The 23,260-nt window shown below is 43.6% G+C and overlaps 2 protein-coding genes across 9 annotated transcripts in view; one reads left to right on the top strand and one right to left on the bottom strand.

The window, feature by feature from the left end:
- LOC148508407 (sulfotransferase 2B1-like) overlaps positions 1-23,260 on the bottom strand; it is a 164,757-nt gene that overhangs the window by 126,891 nt on the left and 14,606 nt on the right. For 2 of the 7 annotated variants that reach the window (XM_088444522.1, XM_088444525.1), the window contains exons 3-4: positions 18,102-18,265; positions 15,993-16,215 (exon numbers count right to left, since the gene is read on the bottom strand). The exons of 2 other annotated variants lie outside the window; for them this stretch is intronic. The gene's annotated coding sequence lies outside the window, so the exon portion shown is untranslated. Of the gene's footprint in view, positions 1-15,992; positions 16,216-16,757; positions 16,848-18,101; positions 18,266-23,260 lie in introns of those variants that run through there. 3 more of the 7 variants (XM_088444523.1, XM_088444524.1, XM_088444527.1) reach the window with 3 other exon arrangements.
- Positions 6,602-23,260, top strand: part of LOC148508408 (uncharacterized) — a 29,302-nt gene continuing 12,643 nt past the window's right edge. Inside the window, exons 1-3 of one of the 2 annotated variants that reach the window (XM_088444519.1) lie at positions 6,602-6,688; positions 16,046-16,405; positions 17,991-18,049. In XM_088444519.1, coding sequence (XP_088300645.1) covers positions 16,078-16,405; positions 17,991-18,049 — 387 coding nt within the window. In that variant the 5' untranslated portion in view covers positions 6,602-6,688; positions 16,046-16,077. Of the gene's footprint in view, positions 6,689-16,042; positions 16,406-17,990; positions 18,050-23,260 lie in introns of those variants that run through there. The other variant, XM_088444521.1, reaches the window with a different exon arrangement.

The following is a 23,260-nucleotide window of genomic DNA, read 5'->3' as shown; positions in this document are numbered from 1 at the left end:
CTGATTTAAAATAGTAAACTGTAGGCCCCGTTTGAACAGAATGGAGACACCCCTAGATTTAGTGTGGTATCTGGCTGCAATACATGAGTCTAGATAAGGGGCACGAAGGGTAGCTTCATCCCCGTACGCCAGTGAGTCTCCTGTAAGAACATTATATCAGGATATAACTTCCTAAGATGAGTGATCACCCTTCTGCACTTTATGGGTGAATTTAGACACCCAACATTCCACGAGACCATGCTTAACCTAATCAGGCTACGGTAGGAGGACGGATCCACTCCTGGTGTGGGTAGGCTATCCCTCAGTGACATCTAAGAAAATTTTGAGCAATTATTATTATTATCATTTATTTATAATTATATGGTGCCACAAGTGTTCCACAGCGCCTTACAAAGTACATAACCAAAAAAGTGACTTACAGTACAATACAATACAATACAATGAAGAACAAGGGAATTGATAATATACATTGATACATTGGTGGCCATAACACCCAAATAAGCAACAGAGCATAAGCAACAAAGTGTTAGATGCCCTAGTGGTGGGTAAGATGTTGATGAAAATAAAGTAAGGACAAGCAAAAGAGGGTAGAGGGCCCTGCTTGCAAGAGCTTACATTCTCAAGGGGAGAGGCAGACATACAGGCATGATACAGATGGGGAAGACAGGGAGGAGGGAGCATGTAGCAGCAAGTTAGGATGAGAGCTGGAAAGCATTGATAAAGTAGTGAGTCTTGAGAGCCTGTTTGAAAGATTGTAGAGAGGTGGACAGTCTGATGGGGAGAGGGATAGAGTTCCAAAGGTGGGGAGCAGCACGGGCAAAGTCTTGGAGGTGGGAGTGGGAGGAAGTAATCAGTTGGCATGACAGGCGGCGTGCATTTGTTGAACGAAGAGGGTGGACAGGAGAGTGAAGGGAGATGAGTTCAGAGATGTAAATGGGAGAGGAGTGTGTGAGGGCTTTGTAAGCGAGTACAATGCCCTCCAGAAAATAGTACCTGGTGAGAGGGGGGAAAGAAGAAATAAAACATATGAGCCTGCGGGCGAGCGCCAGACAAGTAACAAAACAAATGTCAAAATACATTTTAGGAAAATACAATAAAAAGGTACAGTAAAGAAAATATACAGTGCTTTGCTTCACAAAGCTTCTATAGACTTATTTTATATACTGATTGTTAATAAAGCAATTTTTTGCGTATCTACTGCTTCTGGCCTAGCGCTCCGATTCCTTTTTCCCTATTCAGTATTTTTGTGGATAGCAGAACCAATTTGTGCCAGCTGCTGCCCAGTACAGGGTACCTAAGGATTAATCCACAGCCACCATTGTGTAGGAATTCGCATTGTATTTGAGATATATTGATGAGCTGCTGATATTTTGGGTTTACTCAGAGGAAACTCTGGTGCAAATACTGGAAGAACATAATTCATTGATTAGTGTTGTTAAATTCACGCATACCACCAGTAAAACAAATATACAATTTTAGGATGTTAACATCAGCTGGGTTAATGGTCAACTGTATCTACCTCATTGTACACAAAAAGTACAAATAGAAGTATTGTATTAAAAGTAAAACATGATTGTTTTTCACCCTTTGCCTTTACAAAGAGGACTCCCATATTATACATTTTTGTGGATAAAACGTATCATCTCAGATCCAACCCAGGTAGAACCAGCTATACAATCTATGTTGGAGAAGTTTGTACTCAGGGGTTATAACAGACGTGAATTAGAAAGGGTTAAAAATAAGGTACTAAAGATCCCATGGCAAGTAACTGTAACACCAACAGACAAAATAGTGATCAAAACCCTCTAAACATCATTCAATGGGTTAATAAATACTGTACACTACTAATAGTAATGTTACAACAAAAAAGGCTAAACAATGGTGGCCAATAGTAAATAGTGATAAGGATTTGCCAGTGCTTTACGGATGTAAATCATTACCTAGCTACAGTATACTAGAGACAAGAATTTGAAGAATTTAGTAGTTAAACTGTAATGAATACACAAAATAATATACATTTCCTTAGCAAAAAAATAGGTTGCTTTTAATGCCTAGGACGTGTGACATGTAGATCACTGCTTGTGGTGAATACATGTAACCACCCACACACTGAAAAGCAATAAAAAATCAACTTTGCCCTTATTTGTACCACTACACACGTCATTTATATGCTGCCTTGCCCATGTGGTGTATACTATGTAGGCAAGACCGAAAGAAAATTTGAAGAGCGTATGACTCGTCATCTCTTCAACAGCCATTCGACAGGCACTAGAAAGGGGTCATAATGACCAACCAGTGTCCCAGCACTGTATACAGGCTAAACATGGTGTGGGTAGCACATGGGCCATTATATCTTACCATATACCTGCACACATTAGAGGGAGTGATAGAGCTAGAAAACTTTTACAAAACGAAAGTAAGTGCACATGTCAAAGGGGACGTAGGCTTGTGCCGCCGAGGTCACACCCCCTGATTTGTCCAGTTTTGGAAGCATGACCAAGTGTCACGTCCCCATCCTCGTCACACTGGGGGCTTGTCCAGTGCTCCAAGAGCTACTGGGAAGCCCACAACCTCTACCAGCTTGGTCTGGATGATGCAAGCATGTACGCAACATCCATCACGCTGCAGATTAGCTCGGTGACGCCATCTGAGCTCTACTATTTTGGTGTCGCCCCATCAGATTGTGTCCAGCCCACACCCCTTAGTGACGCTAATGCGTCACATACATTTTGTTAGACAGCAGTATGCTCAAATTTTGTGTTCAACGCTGGAGATAACATGGATATCAGGGGGTGGATTCTGAGTCGCGCACAAAAGCGCACACAGCAGCGTCTATTGATGGTCACCCGTCTGTGGGTTTAGGAAAATACCGCTAGAAACTCCTTCCTTCATGTACATGTGTGTGGTTGAATCTGCAAGGACTGAGACGCCCACATGCAGTATCCATAAAAGCAGTAATACTGATTGGTGTGTCCTTATACGTCACCATCGATCACATCATTGATACTTGCACCTGCCCTATAACAGGTACAGATTCTCCATCTGTCTATGGCATCCTATGACTGTGCGTCTGGGAACAAAGCGTGTGATTCAGCATGGAACGCACGTTAGCAGATGCACGCAATATGCTAATCAATGCATACAATGATAATATATAGAATTATAGTGCCTGCACTAGTTTGCGTAATTCTATAGGTGCCTAATGTGACAATCAATATGTATATGTAGATCTAATAATACCAAGCACACAGGAATAATAGGTGGTTTTAATGGATCCGATAAATACAACAAATCAATTGAGAAGTCACAGTGCTCTATAATTTGAGGAGTAATGTACGCAGGATATGGTACAGGGAATGGGTAGTATATAGGAGTATATGGTCAAATGAACATAGAAAAAATGGGGGAGGATAAAATAGTGAACAATGGGCCTGATTCAGACCCACTCGCGAGCGGCTGTCCGCTCGCAAGTGGGTCGATGTTATGCACTGAGCATGCGCACGACGGAGGGAGCTCCGTCGTGCGCATGCGCCAGACGCGACGAGCGAAGGAAAGTCCTTCGCTCGTTGTGTCCGATCAAAGGGGGCGTGCTGTCAATGTTGATTGACAGCACGCCCCCTTTGGTGGGCGTGCCGGGGGCGTGCCTCCCTGACGGGGGCGTTCCCACGGGAACGCCTCCCGTCAGAAGCCGGCCCACTGACATCACTAGTGATGTCAGTGGGAGTGATTTTGGCTCTGATAGAGCCAAAATCACTCTGGAGCTAGCGGTTGAAAACCTCAACCACAGGCTCCGGCTCGCAATTTCGATGGTCGCGATGGTCTCGACCATCGCGGCCATCAAAAAGCACGCTCGTATAGCCTGTGGGTGGTGACCCACAGCTATACGAGCGTCCAGGAGGACGCTCCATGAAAATGGAGCCCGGCCCTCATTCAGAGCGTGCGCTCTGCTCAGAGCGTACGGCTCTGAATGAGGGCCAATGTCCTTTAAATATAGGAAACAAATTTAAATATATAATGCAGATGGAATTAATGTCCTGGGGGGGTTGCGCTCTAGAGGGGCGGCGTCCCGTGCTCTCCGGTCCGACAACTTACCCTTCTTCTTGCTGTCTTGTGTGAAAGGTTCTTTCAGGTACACAGTCGCTCTGCATCCATTGGAGTGTGTGCCAAGTTACACACTCTCTATAGGTCCCATTGATTCACCAGATGCAGCGAGACGACCGGAACCACGATCACAGTTGATCACCTGGTCGCCAGCTATCGATCGCCGTGGCCGGCCGCTCTACCCACCGGATGGTGGGGAGACTAGGTCCGTATGGAGGCAGTTATGGTGTGTGCCGTGTGCACACTTCCTGGATACTCTGGTTTGCCTTTCGCTTCCTGAATTGAGCGAATCCTTGCGAGATCTCGTGGGATCTCGGAGAACAGCTATTCTTGTAAGTGCTTACTCCAGTAAGCGTTTCTATCTCAGCGTGTGTTCCAAAGATGGATTGAATGTTGTCCAACGCGTTGTTGCCTTCCGGCCTTCCTCATTAACGTGAATGATGGATGTGTCTTAATCAGGTTTAAATAGGCTTCTTGTGAGGCGTGGTTAGCATAGGGGTTGTCATGGAAACCGGGTGTGGTTCTAATTGGTTTCCTGTCTGACATGGTTTGCATATTGGTTGTCAAGGAAACCGGATGTAATTGATTGCAGGAAAGTCTGTCTCTCCTTTACTAATGTTAATGTGGTTGTCATGGAAACTATCTAATTTATTTTAGATATAAACTAATATGTAGATATTTGCGGGTCATCGTATGTGGCTTAATACATTCTTAGTTGCTTAGTTAACGTCGTGTCCAGTGTCTTGGTATTATTTTTGTGTTTCAGTTGTTTGTTGTCACATAATTATGGTACTAACTGTGTAATGGGTAATCAATACATATGCATGGAGACCGTGGCACAACATGCAGACGCCCAGCCCTATATGAAGCCGCCCATCTCCCTTTACTCAAAGCCTGATCAGTATGCAATATAGCATAAACATCGGTAACATAGGGAACCATCTACCACATTTGCATAATAGTGGTTGACCAGACCTCGTGCAGGATCTTGGCAACTTCCTGTGTGCATGGAGTCTCATCACTGTGTCCGTCGCCACACTGGCTTAATTATGGACGCCCCTAAAATGGCATCCCAACACACAGGCACGCCTGCATTCGCCCGACCACCCCGTCACCACCCACAAATGGCATTTTCTGTCAATCAATATCAGAAGCGGTCTGCGTGCATGCTGCATGTAGTCTGCGTACGGTTACCAGATCGCACTGGCTAGTTCGCACATGCGCAGTGCGATGCATGCACAGTACAAAAACATTGGCCAAGTGCGTGCGTTCTCTCCTTTACGTTCCTTGCTGAATCAGGACTAAAGCAGCTTGCATTGACTCGCCCATGACACTGCCATATCGGAATGGGTATGAAATACCGCCGGCCAATTCCCGTCAGCGGCAGCCCGACATGAGCAGAGTTCGAAGCAGCGGAAGCCCGACAGCGCTGGAAAACCGATCGTGGATAGGTGAGTATCTACTAACCTAACCTAACCCCCCTAACTCTAACCCTCCTTAGGGGTGCCTAACCCTAACTTCCCCCCCAAGTGCCTAACCCTAATCCCCCCTCTAAGTGCCTAACCCTAACCACCCCCTTCCCCGCTGCCTAAACCTAAGTCCCCTGGGGGGTGCCTAACCCTAAGTCCCCCCCGGGGGTGCCTAACCCTAACCCTCCCTCCCCCTAGCCTAACCCTCCCGGGGTTGTGCCTAACCCTAAGTCCCCCCCCGCGAGCCCTAAACCTAACCCCCCCCCACCGCGGCTGTCCGCTCGCGGCGCCCGGCATCACTACGATCGGGGTGCCGGGCGCCGGTCTCCCGGCATCGGGGAAATGCGGGCGTCTACATCTAGACGCCCGGCATTTCACCCTTGCCGGGATATGACAGTCGGCTTCCTGATTGCTTCCCGCCATATCAAACCCACTGAACGGACCATTTTTGCATGAACTATTAGCCACCTCCCAGTCACGCCCATCATTTTTCCTCCACCTTTCTGATACTGTCTGTCCCGACCACGACAGGAGCTTTGTGCGCACACTCTGTAATGCCCACGCTGTAGGGGTTTTCAGAAATGATCACGCATGCACAGTTCACTCAACTACATGAACATTGGGATAGCGCGCGGATTGCGTGCGGCTCAGAATCAGGTCCTAGGTCAGTGGTTCACAATTCCAGTCCTCAGTTCATGTTTTCTGGATTTCTTTAATCAGGCACAGCTGAGCTGATTTATTTTGCTGTGTTCGTATTTATCCCACCTTTTGAAATCCTGAAAACACTACTGCACTAGGTAAAAAGGAGCTTTACATATTCCAGTGATTTAAAGGGCTGAAAATCTTGATATACCGGCCCTGCAGTTATGTTATTTTAGAAGCAGTTTCAATGCTTGAGCTACCATTATGTCAGAGAAGCAGATGGTTTGTGAGGAAGTGTGGTGATTGGTTGTCCATAACATGTGACCCTTTGTTATGTTGCTGAAACGAAACCCAGGCTATAGTAGAGGAAATGAACAGCCCTGAGATCTCTTCATTGTAGTGAGCACATTGTGCCGAACATACAGTATGAAGAGCTGTTTGTTGCTTACAGCCGAGACAGCATGTAACTCTTACCTGTAAGTAAGTCTTTAACTTCTTTTTCACATCTTTATATTTAAGTATCCAGTATTAGTAGTTATGGAATTAAAATGAATTAAAATATATACATAAGAAGGCAATCAAGTCTTCTATCAAAACTGATTCTTACTTACCTTTTCCAATATATTCCAAATGATTTATTATTGTTATTATTATTATTATTAGTATACAGTAATTTCCTCCTACTGTGACACTTCTCAGGAACCGTCCTGTCGCACCTGAGGGCCACAGTATCCCGTGGTTTGTTGTATAGCATCTACACAATGTGGGCAGACAAACTAAGCGCTCCTGTGGGGGGTTTAAAATTGCGAAATAATATAAAGTATGTATGATCTGCGCTGAATGTCTATACAAGTGACAGGATACAAATAACCATGCCTAGGTCATATATAGTCATGAATACAGATCATAAAGAGTAAATCGTATATTAATATGCACAATACCAATATTAAAATAACAATGTACTACTAAGAGGTAGAAAGAAAGATGGGGGGAGGGGTTAGAGGGAAATACATAAACATAAATTATTACAGACAGGTATAAATAGTGGCCACAATAATTAAAATGTTTCAAGAGTTACAATGCAATAAAGGCATGATATGAAACACTGTATTGATGCAAAATGTAAATTGTGTTGTAAACTATAATAAATTCTAAATAGAATAGCCTCTTGTTGCTAAATAATTAGTCCCATAGAGAAGGATAAAAATGTTTCCACTCACAGTCAACACAGTATATTAAAGAGTCATATAGGGTGACCAAGGTGTTCCGGAAAACATACAGTAAGCCCACAGTAATTAGACTGTGTATGTGGAGCATACTGAAATGTTACTGACAGGTTTATGGAATATCATGGAGTTGATCAATGACTGTAGTATTCAAATATTCCAGCCTAAAGGACAAATGTCCCATTCACAGTGTGCTGCTTGTTGTAACAAGCCACTTCAATTGAAGGGCCAAAAATGAAAAAGCAATCCGTGCACACAATCGGCGTTTGCCGTGTGCCTACTCACACTTCTGTAGTCTGTAGTGGCTAAGACTCTCAGTCCGAGCGTCCTCGGAATCTACCGGGAGCAGTCCTCCTATTGCTGGAAATTTAGGACAAGGCCGGGAAAATGCATAATAAAAAAAGGTACCATTTTGAGAAAGTCATGTGGATCGTGACGAAATGCGTTAAGGACTTCCACATATCACGGCAACAGCTAAGCGCTATTTACATCCTGACGGCAACAGCCCAGCAGTATCCACAGTTTTTATTCTGCATTTAACCGGCAAGTACAACAAGCAGTACACCATGAACGGGACATTTGTCCTTTAGGCTGGAATATTTGAATACTACAATCCTTGATCACCTCCATGATATTCCATACACCTGTCAGTAACATTTCAGTACGCTCCACATACACAGTCTAATTACTGTGGGCTTACTACATGTTTTGCGGAATACCTTGGTCACCCTATATGACTCCTTAATATACTGTGTTGACTGTGAGTTGAAACATTTTTATCCTTCTCTATGGGACTAATTATTTAGCAACGAGGCTATTCTATTTAGAATTTGTTATTACAGTTTGCAACACAATTGACATTTTGCATCGATACAGTGTTTCATATCATGCCTTTATTGCATTGTAACTCTTGAAAGGTTTTAATTATTCTGGCCACAATTATACCTGTCTGTAATAATTTATGTTTATGTGTTTCCCTCTAACTCCTCCCCCCATCTTTCTTTCTACCTCTTATTAATATATTATTATTTTAACATTGGTATTGTGCATATTAATATACGATTTACAATGTGGGCAGAGCCTGGGGGCAGCCCAGCATCTCCAGGAGTGCTGCATATGTCCACAGAGCGACGGAAAAGGGGTCGTGCCCCATCCCTTCCCACAAAATCACGTCCCCTTTTTGGGTGTGCTCAAGTGATTCTGAATTTTAACTGTAATATGTTTTTTTCATTTGTTTTTTCCTTATGTTGCGGAGTGTCACCTTTTGTAATTGTATTTATTACCTATTCACTAATTTGGGTTAATTATTAACTCCATTTAATCATTTTTATCCTTTGCATTTATTTAATGTGTTCTCATTTCTGCAATTATGGGCAAGTACTTTACTTTTACTCATGCCTGTATCCCTTTAGTGTCTGGTTTCCAAGATCACTAGAACAATTGTCTTAATCCTTGGCAATACTTGTCAAAACAAACCTAATAATCCAAGTCTGTAATGAAAGTTTGGCAACTGATTTTACTGCAGCCTGTGATTTTACAGTTGTCACATGGTGTCTGGTTGGTTTCTGTAATTTGAAAAGTTGTTTTTTTCCAAGGTTTCCATACCTTTATATCAGTGTATTGCTTACTCATATATCCCATGTACGCTGTTTCCTGTTTCGTTCTGCTCGTGCTTTATAAGCAACGTTAGTTTACAATTATAATTTTTTTCTCATTTGAATAAAAAATATTGCAGGAATAACTTTGAGTGTCAAAATAATAAATAAAAAAACTTCAATGTCTGTAATCTCTCAAAAGTTTATATGCTGTCTATTACCTGAGAACATCAAGCTTAGTTAATCTAATTAAATAATAACTAATAATACCAATAACAAGAAATAACAAGACCAGACACAGGTATTGGAATTTAAATAAGGTCACAGCTGTTATTTAATTGTAATCAATAAAAAGGTGGCTAACAAAAGCATTGCAAATCTCAGCTCTAGCCTAGATGTACTATTCACTATCATTTACCACCGCAAAGGCTTACACTCACCTCTCTATTAGCCTAGGACTACTGGGGCCCAACCTTAATGGAGAAGCCCAGGTACTCCCTTTGGGCAGAGACAGCTTGCCCTGTGAAAGGGAAGGTGCCCCCACAGCTACCACTTGCGACCCCTAGTGGCTGCTGAGAATGCTTCCCAGCCAAGCTGAGCCTTGCTATTGATGAATTAAATTTATTAGATGAAAAGACACTGGGCCTGATTCAGAGCTGAACGCTCTGACCAGAGCGCTCGCTCTGAATCAGTGCCCTCCTACCTGAAAATGGAGCGGCCTCCTGGCTGCTCGCATAGCTGTGGGTAACCACCCACAGCATATGCGAGCGGCCAAAAAGATGGTCGCGATGGTCTTTGACCATCGCGACCATCGGGCTTGCGACGAGACCCTGCGGTAGGGTCTCGCTGCGGCAAGCCCTGGAGTGATTTTGGCTCTATCAGAGCCAAAATCACTCCCACTGACATCATTACTGATGTCAGTGGGGCCGGCTTCAGACGGTAGGCGTTCCCATGGGAACGCCTCCGTCTGGCAGCCACGCCCCCGGCACACCCACCAAAGGGGGCGTGCTGTCAGTCACCATCGACAGCACGCCCCCTTTGGTGCGAGACCCGGAGCGACAGCTTGGCTGTCGCAGTCCGGGTCTCGCGCATGCGCACGACGGAGCTCCCTCCGTCGTGCGCATGCACATTCGCACAACATTGACCCGCTTGCGAGCGTCCTTTGCTCGCGAGCGGGTCTGAATGACCCCCACTGATCATGCAGAAAATACAACAACACAACAAAGGGATAAGGTGGGCCGGGAATCATGAAGCAAAGAGGAAGTCAGTGCACTTGACCTCACCCTTTATAACTTCCTAAGACCCTCCGCACCTGCCCTATGATAGGCTAACAGGACAATTTTAAACTGTCAATTTAAACTATGTAAACCCTTACACTATCAAAACACACCTCTCGCCCCCAAGACTGTACACTTATGTAGCTTCAGGCTTATGAGGCCTTCAGCATGACATGCATAAATTAGGTACTGAGTGAATTGAGCAAATTTGGATCTTACTATTATAAGAAGTTTTAGACTCTAGGGGGAGGGTCAGGGCTAGGCTGTGGGGGGGAGTTAGGTTTAGGCTGTGGGGGAGGGGGATTAGGTTTAGGCTGTGGTGAGGGAGGGTTAGGTTTAGGGGTAGGGTCAGGACACTAACCAACAGGCATGATGGTATCCTAACCCTGTCGGGATGCCGGTGCCAGGATTCTGAACAATGGTATCCTGAGCACAGGCATCCCGTACCCAACTCACCCAGTTTATTCACTCCTTTACATCAAATGTAAACCATGTGTTGTACCACAACCTTAGGATAGTTTAAGTTCCCAAGCCAATATGGGGTAAAAGAGAACATGGCACCACTAAAGTGTTCCACTCCCTCTAATCATAGGGCTCTTACAAGATACAAACTTCCATTCTTGCTCATCACAAATGTCTTTAGAGCAAATCGGAAGCTGAATTCATTGTGTCAACAACAAACATGGGGCCTGATTCAGACCCACTCGCAAGCGGCTGTCCGCTCGCAAGTGGGTCGATGTTGTGCACTGCGCATGCGCACAACGGCGGGAGCTCCGTCGTGCGCATGCGCCAGACGCGACGAGCGAAGGACTTTCCTTCGCTCGTTGTGTCTGATCAAAAGGGGTGTGCTGTCGATGTTGATTGACAGCACGCCCCCTTTGGTGGGCGTGTCGGGGGCGTGCCTCCCTGACGGGGGCGTTCCCAAGGGAACGCCTACCGTCAGAAGCCGGCCCACTGACATCACTAGTGATGTCAGTGGGAGTGATTTTGGCTCTGATAGAGCCAAAATCACTCCGGGCCTTGCGGTTGAAAAACTCAACCGCAGGCTCCGGCTCGCAGTGGCGATGGTCGCGACCATCGCGGCCATCAAACTGCATGCTCTTATAGGCTGTGGGTGGTGACCCACAGCTATACGAGCGTCCAGGAGGACGCTCCATAATTATGGAGGACGGCCCTCATTCAGAGCGTGCGCTCTGCTCAGAGCGTACGGCTCTGAATGAGGGCCTTGGATAGGAGAAAAAAAAATGTATCTAGCATAAAAAAGGAGTTTTCAAGCATATAACAAGCTTTAATAAATGCACTCACATTTAAAACAAAATCTTAAAATCCATATAACCATCCAATGGAGAACATCAATGCAATAAAAAACACACAGTTGGCTGCTTACCAGACAAAGTTGGCTATAAAGCGTAGCACATTCAATTAAATGGAAGGAACCCGGCATTTCCCATTCATTGTCTGTGAAGATGGTCATTTATTTTCTCCCCTGGCTGCTACTTAGGGCCTGATTCAGACCCGTTCATTAGATGCGGATGATTGCTCCCAGCGTATGCAAATTCTGCTAAGTGACAGCAAGGCAGGTGATCGCACGGCAAGGCATAAGCACTATGTCTTGGAGTGCGATCACTTTGTGTATGTAGACGCCCACCAGCCATTCATAAGACGCCCACTTGCGAACGTCATCTACCATAAGTACATGAAACCATTAGTACCTCTGGTACCATCGGAAGCGATCGCAGCGCTTGAGGTTGACCATACCCTACAACAAGCACTGCGATCACTTCAGTGTATAATTCAACCAAGTGACGTGTCATATGACGCTGGCTGTTAATTATGCACACAACTGAAATGGTGATAAGATTCTCAGGGACACCTGCATTCGCATTTCCACTCCCCCGTTTCCAGTGGCCTGCCCCTGTTACCACCCACAAATGGCTTGACCTGTCACTCATTCAGCTGGGTTGTCTATGCTGGGCGAGCGAGTGCTTCCCGATTGCTCCGACTAGTTCACGCACGCGCAATACGATGCATGTGCACATTGCAAAACATTGCTCGCTCAGAGCTGTCGCTTGCTAGCGAATGGGTCTGAATCAGGCCCTTAGTCCTCCTGCCTGCCTACTGTCCCCTACGTGTTACTGCTCTAAGAGCCTTTTTCAAGGACGCCTTGAAGGACATTTAAGATCACAACAATGAAAGCTGGAAGCTTTACAATGTCATGTTTCCCCTGAGAAATGTGAACCTGTACCTATTAGCACATGGGCTCTTCACACTCTCATTGATACACCTGGCTGAATATTCATAATTGCCCATACAATGCCTTTCTTCATGCTGGTATGTTAAAACATGAATATAATGTAGAGAAAAATGATACAGCATTTACAAAGAGTAATTGTGACATATATTTACTGAAGCTGTGTGTTGTCTGTTCAGATCTATGTTGAATGTGCGTAGTCTTTTGTTAGCAAGGTGAGAACACTTCTCCAGGTGTTGGGAAACTTCTATTATATGATGAAGAAGTAATGCTGGCCATACACTATACAATTAACTGGGAGATCTGACGAATATTGGCGTATTGTCCAGATAATTTTACTGTGTATGTGTGCGAGCAATCCATATATATAAATCGGTCGGACATGCCAGATCGTCCATCATGTCCTTTCGATGCAATATTTTGGAACTACAAGTTGGCCGCATTGGGCCGTGTATGCACTACTGCAGCCAGCCAACTGACATATCCACTTTGCAGGGGAGGAATGGTGATAGGTCTTCTCCCCAGGGCAGGGAAACCAGCTATTCTGTGGGCATAAACTGTGACTTATCTGGCCATGATATCTGCTGGGTGTCAGGCTGTCACATAAAATGTCTGTCGTTCTGACACATTATATCTGTCAGCATACGCCCAGCATTTATTTATTGCACAAACCTAGAAAAGTTCAAAACATAATAGTTCTCTTTAATGACCTAATGTATAAACGTTTCTACTCCCATGCTTATAACAATGACTCAGTCCCATACGAATGTCCCAAATGATATATGGAAATCACTACAGATGCTGATTCGCATGCAGCTATATACTCTTTTTGCAACCATTAAACTCCAGTGCAGCATCAAACCGGAATAATCCACTTGCAGTTTACCCCTTGTGCACGCTTCCCAACACAATATCTATTCCCAAATAGGAGTCCTCCATATGCCCCATAGTAGGGATGAAGGACAGAGTAGGAGGGGATAGAGTACTACTTGCATATCTGGAAGTCCATGATTAAGAGAGAATGTGGGATTAAGAGCCTAACTTTCTAAAAGCCGCTGCCACCTATCTCCAAGTGTCCTCAGCAACAAGGTGCATTTGGAGTGATATACCTTCCATTGCCCCAGGCTAGCTCTCCAGAGAATGGGCAGTACCTGAGAAAGGGGTCTCTGCCCATGCAGGCTTTAGAACAGTCACATATACTGTATAGACACAGTATATGTGTCTCCCATCCTGCACATGACTTTAAAGGACACGAATATGATTACAGCAGTTTCTCTTCTCCCTCCAGCTTATATTCCTGACATGTCAGATGGTACTGTATATGCCAATTTTATGAATATGGTTACATTACCCCACAACTTCTCCACCAGCCACAGAAAGGTCCACCTGGCCCTACGCTGGCTCGTGCCTGTAGTTCCCCAACAGATTTCTCACTGCTCTCACCTCTACAGCTTTAATGAAGAACAAACCCTACAATAGTGCATTATTTATTCCGTCCTTGTGCGCTGCTACACTCTGCCTCTCTGCAGACAATGTAGTCTGCCTCGCTATGCTCCCTAAAGGTCAGCAATATACAGATGGTCACACACACATCTGCCTCTCTTTGCACCCCTTCTCCATCACATGGGACAGCAGTATACAGACTTCTCCAATGCAGCTATGACACTCTCAGCTGCAGCCCACCCTTCTCCTACAGGGGTGGTGCTTATAGCCACACTGCTCCAGCAATGACCCCCCTACTTTATTGGCTGTTGGGGGCTTTCAAGCATAGGGGACTCCTCTTTCCCCTTAACAGTAAATCTCTATATCATTGGGCACTCCTCTTCCCACCTTCTCAGCAATAGCCCTGGAGCTCTTACTCTCTCCTGGGTGCTTTATAATGGAAATTACACTGGGCTGCTCACACTATCTATGAGGTCTCTCTCCAGACCTCTCTCCTGGTTGCGCTTTCCTTGGGTGTTAGATGGGCATCGTGGCAATTGCCTCGACCCTACCCTTCTCCCCCTCCGGGGGGAATGCAGGAGCTCTCTCCCTGCTCCCTAGCTCTATGGTGTCTCTCCAAAGGCGGAAACACCTGTCCCCTTTATAGGCAATGGCTCCACTCCACATACCACCGTTTCGGGTTTAGTAAATTGGCCATGCCCCTTTATTCTGCAAAACTCTCCCAGGGTTTCAGGCTTGCAGCACGTGTAATAGGCAACAACATTCAACAACATTTAACACTATTCTATTAACATCCTACATATGTGTGTGTATATGTATATATATATATATATATATACACACACATATGTATATATATATATATATATATATATATAGGAGAAGCAGCTGGGTCGCGACGGGGGCGGGACCTGACGATTTGCATCATTAAGCCCTGCCCCCTCCGCAGCAAATTGCTGCACATTTAAATATGGGGCGGGGCTAAATGACGTGATTCATGTAGAATCACATCATTAAGCCCTGCCCCCTACATGGGGACCCGCGATTGCCGTGGAAGTTCTCCCCATTCTGCCCACTTCATTAGGAAGTGGGCAGAATGTGGGAGAAGTGCCTTCCCTTCCAGGGGTGAGGGGGGTTACCCGAAAAATCGGGAGCATCCTACGAAAACCGGGAGGGTAGGCATGTATAATATATATACCAGTAACTACCCACAGTATGTATGTATGGATATATATTGTGAGCTACAACTGGCCGCAGTATGAATATATAATTATTAATTACCACAGTATGTATATACAATATTAATGGCTACAGTATGTGTATATATAATTATTAACAACTGCCCACAGTATGGGTATATATTGTGAGCAGCAACTGCCCACAATTCTGTTTCTTACTGTTCCCAAATATGGTTGTCACTCCCCACCCACACAGTGGTAGAACAATATAGCGGAGTGCAACAAAATGTGTACCAGAAGCGGATATTAATATGAGAGCCAGTCAACGTATTAATGAGAATCATCAACTAAATTTAATTAAAAAAATAAATGTGTATATGTGTATATATATATATATATATATATATAAAGTTGATTTATGAGTAGACATTAAATAATAACTATAAGGAATGGGTTGTAAGAACGCAGCATATGCCAATAATCACTGTTGAGGTCACTACTGAATCATAGTCAGTAATTCTTGTCCCTTAAATGTTTGTAAAGGATGGGTGTGGCACCAGCTCATAAATCAGGTATTTTAATATCATGTTTGAGACTGTTGGCATGATAAATCAATGATAAATGAAGCTGTTTAATATTGGTGTTATTATGAAATGTGCTTGGTGAACAAGTAGATGCACTTGTGGGTCTACAGATTTAGCCGTTTGAGGCATAACAGAAAATAAATCACAATATGCCTTTACTTTAACATGATCAGTAAAATACTTTAATTGATTTCTGTCAGTTTGAAGCACTTACAAAGATACTTACATTTTCTTTGTCCAATGGATTCATACTTCTGCCATTGTTATATCCTTTTACAGCACCTGTGTCTTGGGATTGCTTCAGCTGTAACATGGACGAGATTCTAAAGTCAGAGATTTTGGCCGTTGTGCTGGAGAAGAGTGAAAGTGTATCATTTGAAGAATTTGCTGGACTCTTCTGTCAGATCCATGGATATCAGTTCAAGCTGTCAAACTATGGCTACAGCTCACTAAAAAGTTTATTGGACGACATGAAAGATTTAGTTGAGCTATATACGATAGGTGGGCAGCAGTTCATAAAAATACGATCGCCTGCTGAGTACCATGTGGTGTTCTTCAACAGTAACCACTCATCTCAAAAAAATCTTAACATTCCACAGTTGTGCAACGTATCTTTACCTACCTCTGAGCCTTCATCAGGTAATCATGAATGCACCTCATAAGAGCTAAAGAGTGTGTATGTATATGTGTGTGTGTAAATATATATATATATATATATATATATATATATTAATATAAATAAATAACTAAACATACGCTATATAGATAGGCTGGCACTCCACAATAATGCAATAAGTACCTTGCCTTGGTGGCCTCCTAGATGTTCAATCAGAACACCCACACATATAGAACAGAAAAAGAGAGGCGGCACTCACGGGCCTAGTAGATGAAAGAATCAGTCTGACAACTTTGTCTGCCTTGTTCAATGTTTCAGTCGGAATTACTTTTATCAAGAACACAACAAAAAATACAAGTGTACATAGCTATATACCAGCATGTCTAATGTGATAGGTGCAGCGTTATGCTCCATGCCACCGGGAGCCCAGAGTGTGACATCATCCTTGTGTTCGCTCTGAGCATCCTGATGTGGACACGATGATGTCACCAACGTGATGACGCATTGCACTGCCCCAGACGTTCAGGCACAGTACAGAGCTGATAAGTCTGGCGCCCCTAGTGCATCGGAGGGGATAGGAGCCTAGTACAAACGTGAAGATACAAACGTCACTGATGCGCAGGTGCAAGACAATGTACTGCATATGCAGTCAGCACCATGTGTAAGGGATACAAAGTAAATACAGTGGAGTATAGGGAAAGAGAAGTGATGTAATCTGAATGGTGTGGGGTGAACCCACATGTGAATACAACTATAGAAAGCAAAATAACTTATCTTCCACTGCCTCCTGCGAGAAGAGAGAACATGTAAACGCTACACCTAAGTGTCCTAAAGGGGTGAAAAGCAAAACTGAAGATATACATAAATGGATGACATAATGAGGTGATGAATCCTAAAAGACATATAAAAACGCCAAAAATTTGCAAGTTTTTGGCATTTTAATATGTCTTTTAGGATTCATCACCTCTTCATTATGTCATCCACACCATTCACATTACAAAACTTCTCTGATAGCGTATAACAAAGTGGCTTCCTTCTAGATATACCAGTCACCTTCAGTAACTTAATGATGGTGACTCACTAGCATTTTAATACTATTCAATTAAAATAAATAAAATAAAACCACATCCATCCCATTCCCCCAAAGGTGAGTGATGTACTAGCGTTCACAGACAGGGCTATTACTGTGAATGTGGGGGGACAAACAGTGTCTGGACCCATCACAAAAGCTGCAACTATTAAATGGCTATGACGGGCTGGTAGGTAGTCATTTTCTGACATTCACAATGTTGAGAATCTATTTGGTGGGAGCGTGATGTTGAGCACATTATGCCGACATGGTACTAATCTTACTTAAACCATTGTAACAGTGTTGATAGTATAAGTTTAAACATATTGTTTTACCATCACGTACTGTAAATTTAATTTATTGAGATAAAACACGACCCTTTTTTATAATCAAGATGTAAACGAACGGAATTCTTGTTATTTATGTTTAGAATCATCTTGTTCTATCTATCATATCTATTCAATTAAAGCCTTACAATATACTGTGTTTTTAGTTAATCATAAATTAAAAAAAGCTTGCCTTACTTTTTGTCTCTTTAGGACTCGTCAGCACAAGTTACTGTGCACAGCCTAACTCTTCCCAAGAGGATCGCTCAAAGGTGAACACTTTAACAGATAACAAACGCAAACATGATAGCAACAAAAACTCACCACCATGCAGATTCAGTTACTGAATTCCAAATATTAGCAACCATCTTGCAAATGGGATTCTCCCAAGATCTGTTTTACCAGTTGATGATACCAAGGAGGAAGGTCGATTCCAGATTTCAAATTAAGCTGGTTTGCCCTCATTTAAGTCAGAGTGCTAACCTGACCTAGAGAACAGAGAGACTAGGTATCAATGTGTGGCAGCAATCTGAGCTCACATCAAGCTGGCGTGGTCCTTCCCATTTATTTACATTAACAAAGTTATATGCTTTTAGGGCAAAGCTCATTTGTAATAGGTTTTTACTTTTCTCTGCTGTCCATTAAAGCTACCTCTAGAGTGGTTATGATCAGTGACCCCGGTGATGTTTTCCCATATAGGTAAGACTGTCCACACTACTGAAAGAAAATTTTCTTTCTTTTTGTAGTGATATACAGTAGGCAATCTCCTGGTCTAGCAAGCTGCAGGACAAATAAGACACAGGAGTTCCAATCCCACCTTCTCATCTTGTTCTGTATGGCCAATAGCCCAAATGTGGAGACATTAGTCTGGTTAGGTGGCAAGGTAGCAAAGAGCGATAGCACAAGGACGGTAAAAGCAAATTTGCAGACTTGTGTTCACATCAAATTGGATCTTTTTTTTACCTGCTAGGTCAGTTAGATGAGTTTGGGGTCTATTTACTAAGCAGTGTTAGGAGACAGAGTGAAAAGTGATAAGGTGCCAGCCAATCAGCTACCAACTGCCATCTCACAGGCTGTTTGAAAAATGACAGTTGGGAGCTGATTGGCTGGCACCTTATCACTTTCTTTTCACTTTTCAGTCTGTCTCTTAACACTGCTTAGTAAATAGACCCCTTTATCTCAGTACTTGCCATCAATGGGATAAACCAGAGAAAAGGACACACACTGAAATACTGGACCAAAAGTCATGGGATAGATGCTTCTGGAGAGTTGTTGACCCATGCTATCTGGATAGCTTCCCACAGTTCCTTGATATTTGTATGTGCAGGATCATGGGCGCAAGTGCACCTCTCCACCACGTCCCAATTTTTCAATTGGGTTCATATTAAGCAAACTTGGTAGTTACACCATTCGTCTGAACTCTCCAGAATGCTAATCAAACCAATTCTGGACAACTTGGGACTGATGACATGGTGCATTTTTCTGCTGGAATATTCCATCTTTGTGGGGGAACAAGAAGTCCATGAAGGGCTGCAAATGGTCAGCAAGCAATGCAACTGGTCAATGACATGTTCAGGCGGTCCAGAACACCCAACCCATGCCACGTGAATACACCACACACCATTATGGAACCACTACCAGCTGGCACAGTGCCTTGCTCCACTGGGGTCCATGGTCTCATGGGGTCTGCGCCACACCCAAACCCTATCAGCAGCCCAAAACAACTAGAACCATGATTTATCAGAACACGTCACATGTTGCCAGTCCTCTAGGGTCCAATTGGCGTTGTCACAAGCCCAGGGGGGATGATGTGTCTGGTGTCATAATGTTAACAGGGGCACTCTGCTGTGTCTTCTGCTTCTATATTCCATGGAAGCTAAAGAATGCTGTAGAGACCTGTTGGATATGCGTCTGGGACCTGCTGGATTGAATGTGGATGTGATTTGAGTCAGTGTCGCTTGTCTGTTACAATGGACTATTCTGGCCAGATCACAATCATTAAGCACCCGTAGTCGGCCACTACATGGTGGGTGGTAATGCCTTCCATGAGGTATTCCTGGTACAAACGTGACACTGTAGAATGAGGAATGTTGTACAGTATGTATGCACAACCATCAAGCACCCACTATACTGCCTAGTTCAAACTTTGATAATTCATATTGCCTTGCCGTGAGTAGCCTAGCCGGTGTTCAAACTGAATCACGAGATGTCAGATTCAACTGATGCAGGTCTGGGCATTTCTAAGATGCCACAGTATGGTGATGCCACCTACCATTACCCATACATACTGCATGACTTTTGTCACTTCAATATATATATATATATATATATATATATATATATATATATTAGCTGAAGTACGCATAATTGCCCAGGTTTATATCTTCAACCTGTTAAGTTTCATGTTGTGAAGTCATTCAAATACATCCAGTGGAAGGCCCAGAACAGGCTTCCTGGATCAAAGTTCTGCCCGGCTCACTCCGCCCTGAGGTTCGACTGAGACCCCAAATATTCCATTAGGCATCCCAGACCAATTGCCACCCCTTTGTGAAGTTTTCATCCAGAGCCATCCAGTGGAAGGCCCAGAAAAGGATCCCCGGGTCAAAGTTCTGCTCAATATTCCCAGGTCAAAGTTCTGACCAGTGTACACCAACGGGAGGTCGGAACGGGACCTCAACCCTCTAGTATGTCTTCTGGGATCCAATGTTACCACTCTGTGAAGTTTCATCCAAACTATGTGATGTCGTCCAAATCCATCTAGTGGAAGGCTCAGAACAGGCTCCCCAGGTCAAAGTTCTGCCCAGCGTACTCCAACAGGAGGTCCGACCAGGACCTCAACCACCCCAAAACCTAGCCAGGATCTAACAGGACCAACTCACATTGGTTTCATTCCAAATGGTGCAGGGGTGTCCGAATGCATAACTGATAGACAAACAAACAAACCACTTAATTTTTTTATCAATCAACAGCCATGAAGGTCAGAGCCAATCAGCGGCCATTAACTGTAGAGGGGGTCGCCTTTGGCTGGTGACTCCGGCGAATGACAAATGCCACGTGGGCTCGTGTCATTAGCCGGGTAGCGATGCATAGGTTAACACATGCATCCCTAAATGTCCAAAATGGTTCGGGGTGTCAGGTTGTTATTTTGCCAAGACCCCTGGATGCTACAGAGAACGACGCCAGGACGTGGGTGAGTATAGGTTTTTTTTTCACAGGTACAGCCATGGATTTCTACTTTGAGAAAGGGGCGTGAACATCTGGCAGCAGGTAAGTATGTGTGAGTGTGGTAGGTGTGAAATAAATGTGTAATTTCTATGGTGTGTGTGTGTTCTGTCTTTTTTTTACTATTTTTTTTACAGCGGTGGTACAGGTGCCGGCCGCCTGCTGGTACCTGTAGTTCCACTGTAAAAAAAACAATAGTTTTCATTCTAATTTCACCACTATTACCCCTGCAAACACCACCCAGGGGTGCAGGGAAGAGCTTTGGGCTTCAGCTCAAGCCTGGGGTGCTCAGGAGAGGGGGACCCATTTATTGAGGGGGTCCCAACCTCCACTGAAATCCCCAGATTGAGCTGACGGCTTGGAGTGATAATGCTTTGGCCGTGCTGACCCAGTGAAAGGGTCCCCTAGCTGTGGCAGTACACCCCGGCTGGAATTGAGTCTGGTGCTTGGTTTAAAAATAGGGGGAACCCTACACAATTTTTTCCCCCCTATTATTAAAACCAAGACTGGCTCAACAGCCCAGTGCTGGTATCTAAAATACGAGGGAACCCTACACGTTTTTCCCCCCCATATTTTTGGAACCTGTAGTGGCTGACATGCCCAAGGCTGGTTATGCCTTTTTTTTTTTGGGGGGGGGGGGGGCTACATCATTCTATTTAGAGTCAACCCTTTTTTCAACTATTAAACACACTAGCAGTTTTCACATATCTCACTGGTATGTGCAGGCTGCTTGTTCGGCAGTGTTCGGCTGCGGTCAGACCCTGAAAACTCGGGTAAGTGATCTCAATCACATGCACCGTCGGAAAACACGATCTCAGCTAAACATGATATTTGGTAAATTTCAGTGATTCAGAAGCCTAAAATCACCCAAGTTTTAGCGAGCCTAATCAAGTTTCTAATCTGCAAAACTCGACCAGACACGATTCTTAGTAAATTTACCCCTATGACTTTGTATAGTTGATGCAATATTTATAGGATAAATTAGTGGTAATATTAGACATACAGAAGTGATTTTACTCTAGACACACTGTGAATGTTCTCCATATCAGTACAGTTCCACACAATACTGATATGGTTACCTTCTTTTGCATCAATAACATAACAATTGTTCATATACCTGTTCTGCTGGAGGGACAGTAGGTGAACTTTTATCACGTCTTAAATTGTTTAAATTTGGAATACAAACATACTTTGTGTTAAATGAACATTAACCGAACTTTAATCATAATTTATATGCTCCTATTACTTTATTATCAGAAACAATTATTACATAACATACGATGTCTGAATTGTGAAACATCCAACCATAAATATTTATAGTCTCTGAAGTTTACAGTTTCACCGTTTATTCTTATTGTCTGTAGAATCCAGCTATATAATACAAGTTGATGGCTTGAGGTTACAGCTGTAAATTGCTACTTAATGTTCTTACTTTGGATACAGCTAAAACAATCTCGAAAGATTTGTTTCCATTAACTGCAACTGAGTAAAGTCTGTTTTCCAAACTAGCAAAGTAATGTATAACTCCCCAGTTACAGACAGAGGGGTCTATGTACTAATAATCACGGTACTTCCGCGATTATTATCCACCTAACTCGCTGGGGATGTTCTCATTTTTAATAAAAATATTCCAGCTATGTGATATACGACTTCTGGTTGTTTCTTCAATCCATAACTTCCCCCAATAGGGAACTCTCAGGGACAGCAGTTGCGGTAACTGCTGTCCCTGAGAGTTCCCTATTGGGGGAAGTTATGGATTGAAGAAATATGCCGAAGGTGCATAAATCTCTGGACAAACCCCCTGGCAGACCGATCATATCTGCCAGGGGGTCTACTTTTCACCCTGTTGCAGTATTTTTAGACCAATTTCTACAACCTGTTGTTCAACAAGAACGCTCTTTTTTAAAAGATTCTACGGCTTTACTTAATATTTTGTGTTCTTGTACATCTTTGCCGTCTGAGTTGTGGTTATGTACTGCTGATGTACAAAATTTATACACTAGCATTCCACACCAAGCAGGTCTGTGGGCTGTAAGGTAATTAATAAGTAACAATAAGCATTATGATGGTCCTGATATTGATGTATTTATGCAACTGTTGGAGATGACTCTGACTAAAAATTATTTTTACTTTGATGGGAATTTTTATTTGCAGGTTTCTGGGTGTGCTATGGGCTCTACTGTGGCCCCGGCCCTAGCTAATTGTTATATGTCTGTAGTTGAGAGGGATATTTTCTACTCTAAATCTGATATCTTTAAATA

This window comes from Taudactylus pleione, unplaced genomic scaffold, assembly GCF_031769625.1.
Source record: "Taudactylus pleione unplaced genomic scaffold, aTauple2 ptg000366l, whole genome shotgun sequence".
Lineage (NCBI taxonomy): Eukaryota > Metazoa > Chordata > Amphibia > Anura > Myobatrachidae > Taudactylus > Taudactylus pleione.
Note: the sequence above shows the minus strand (reverse complement) of the source record. Positions and strands in the feature narration are given on the sequence as shown.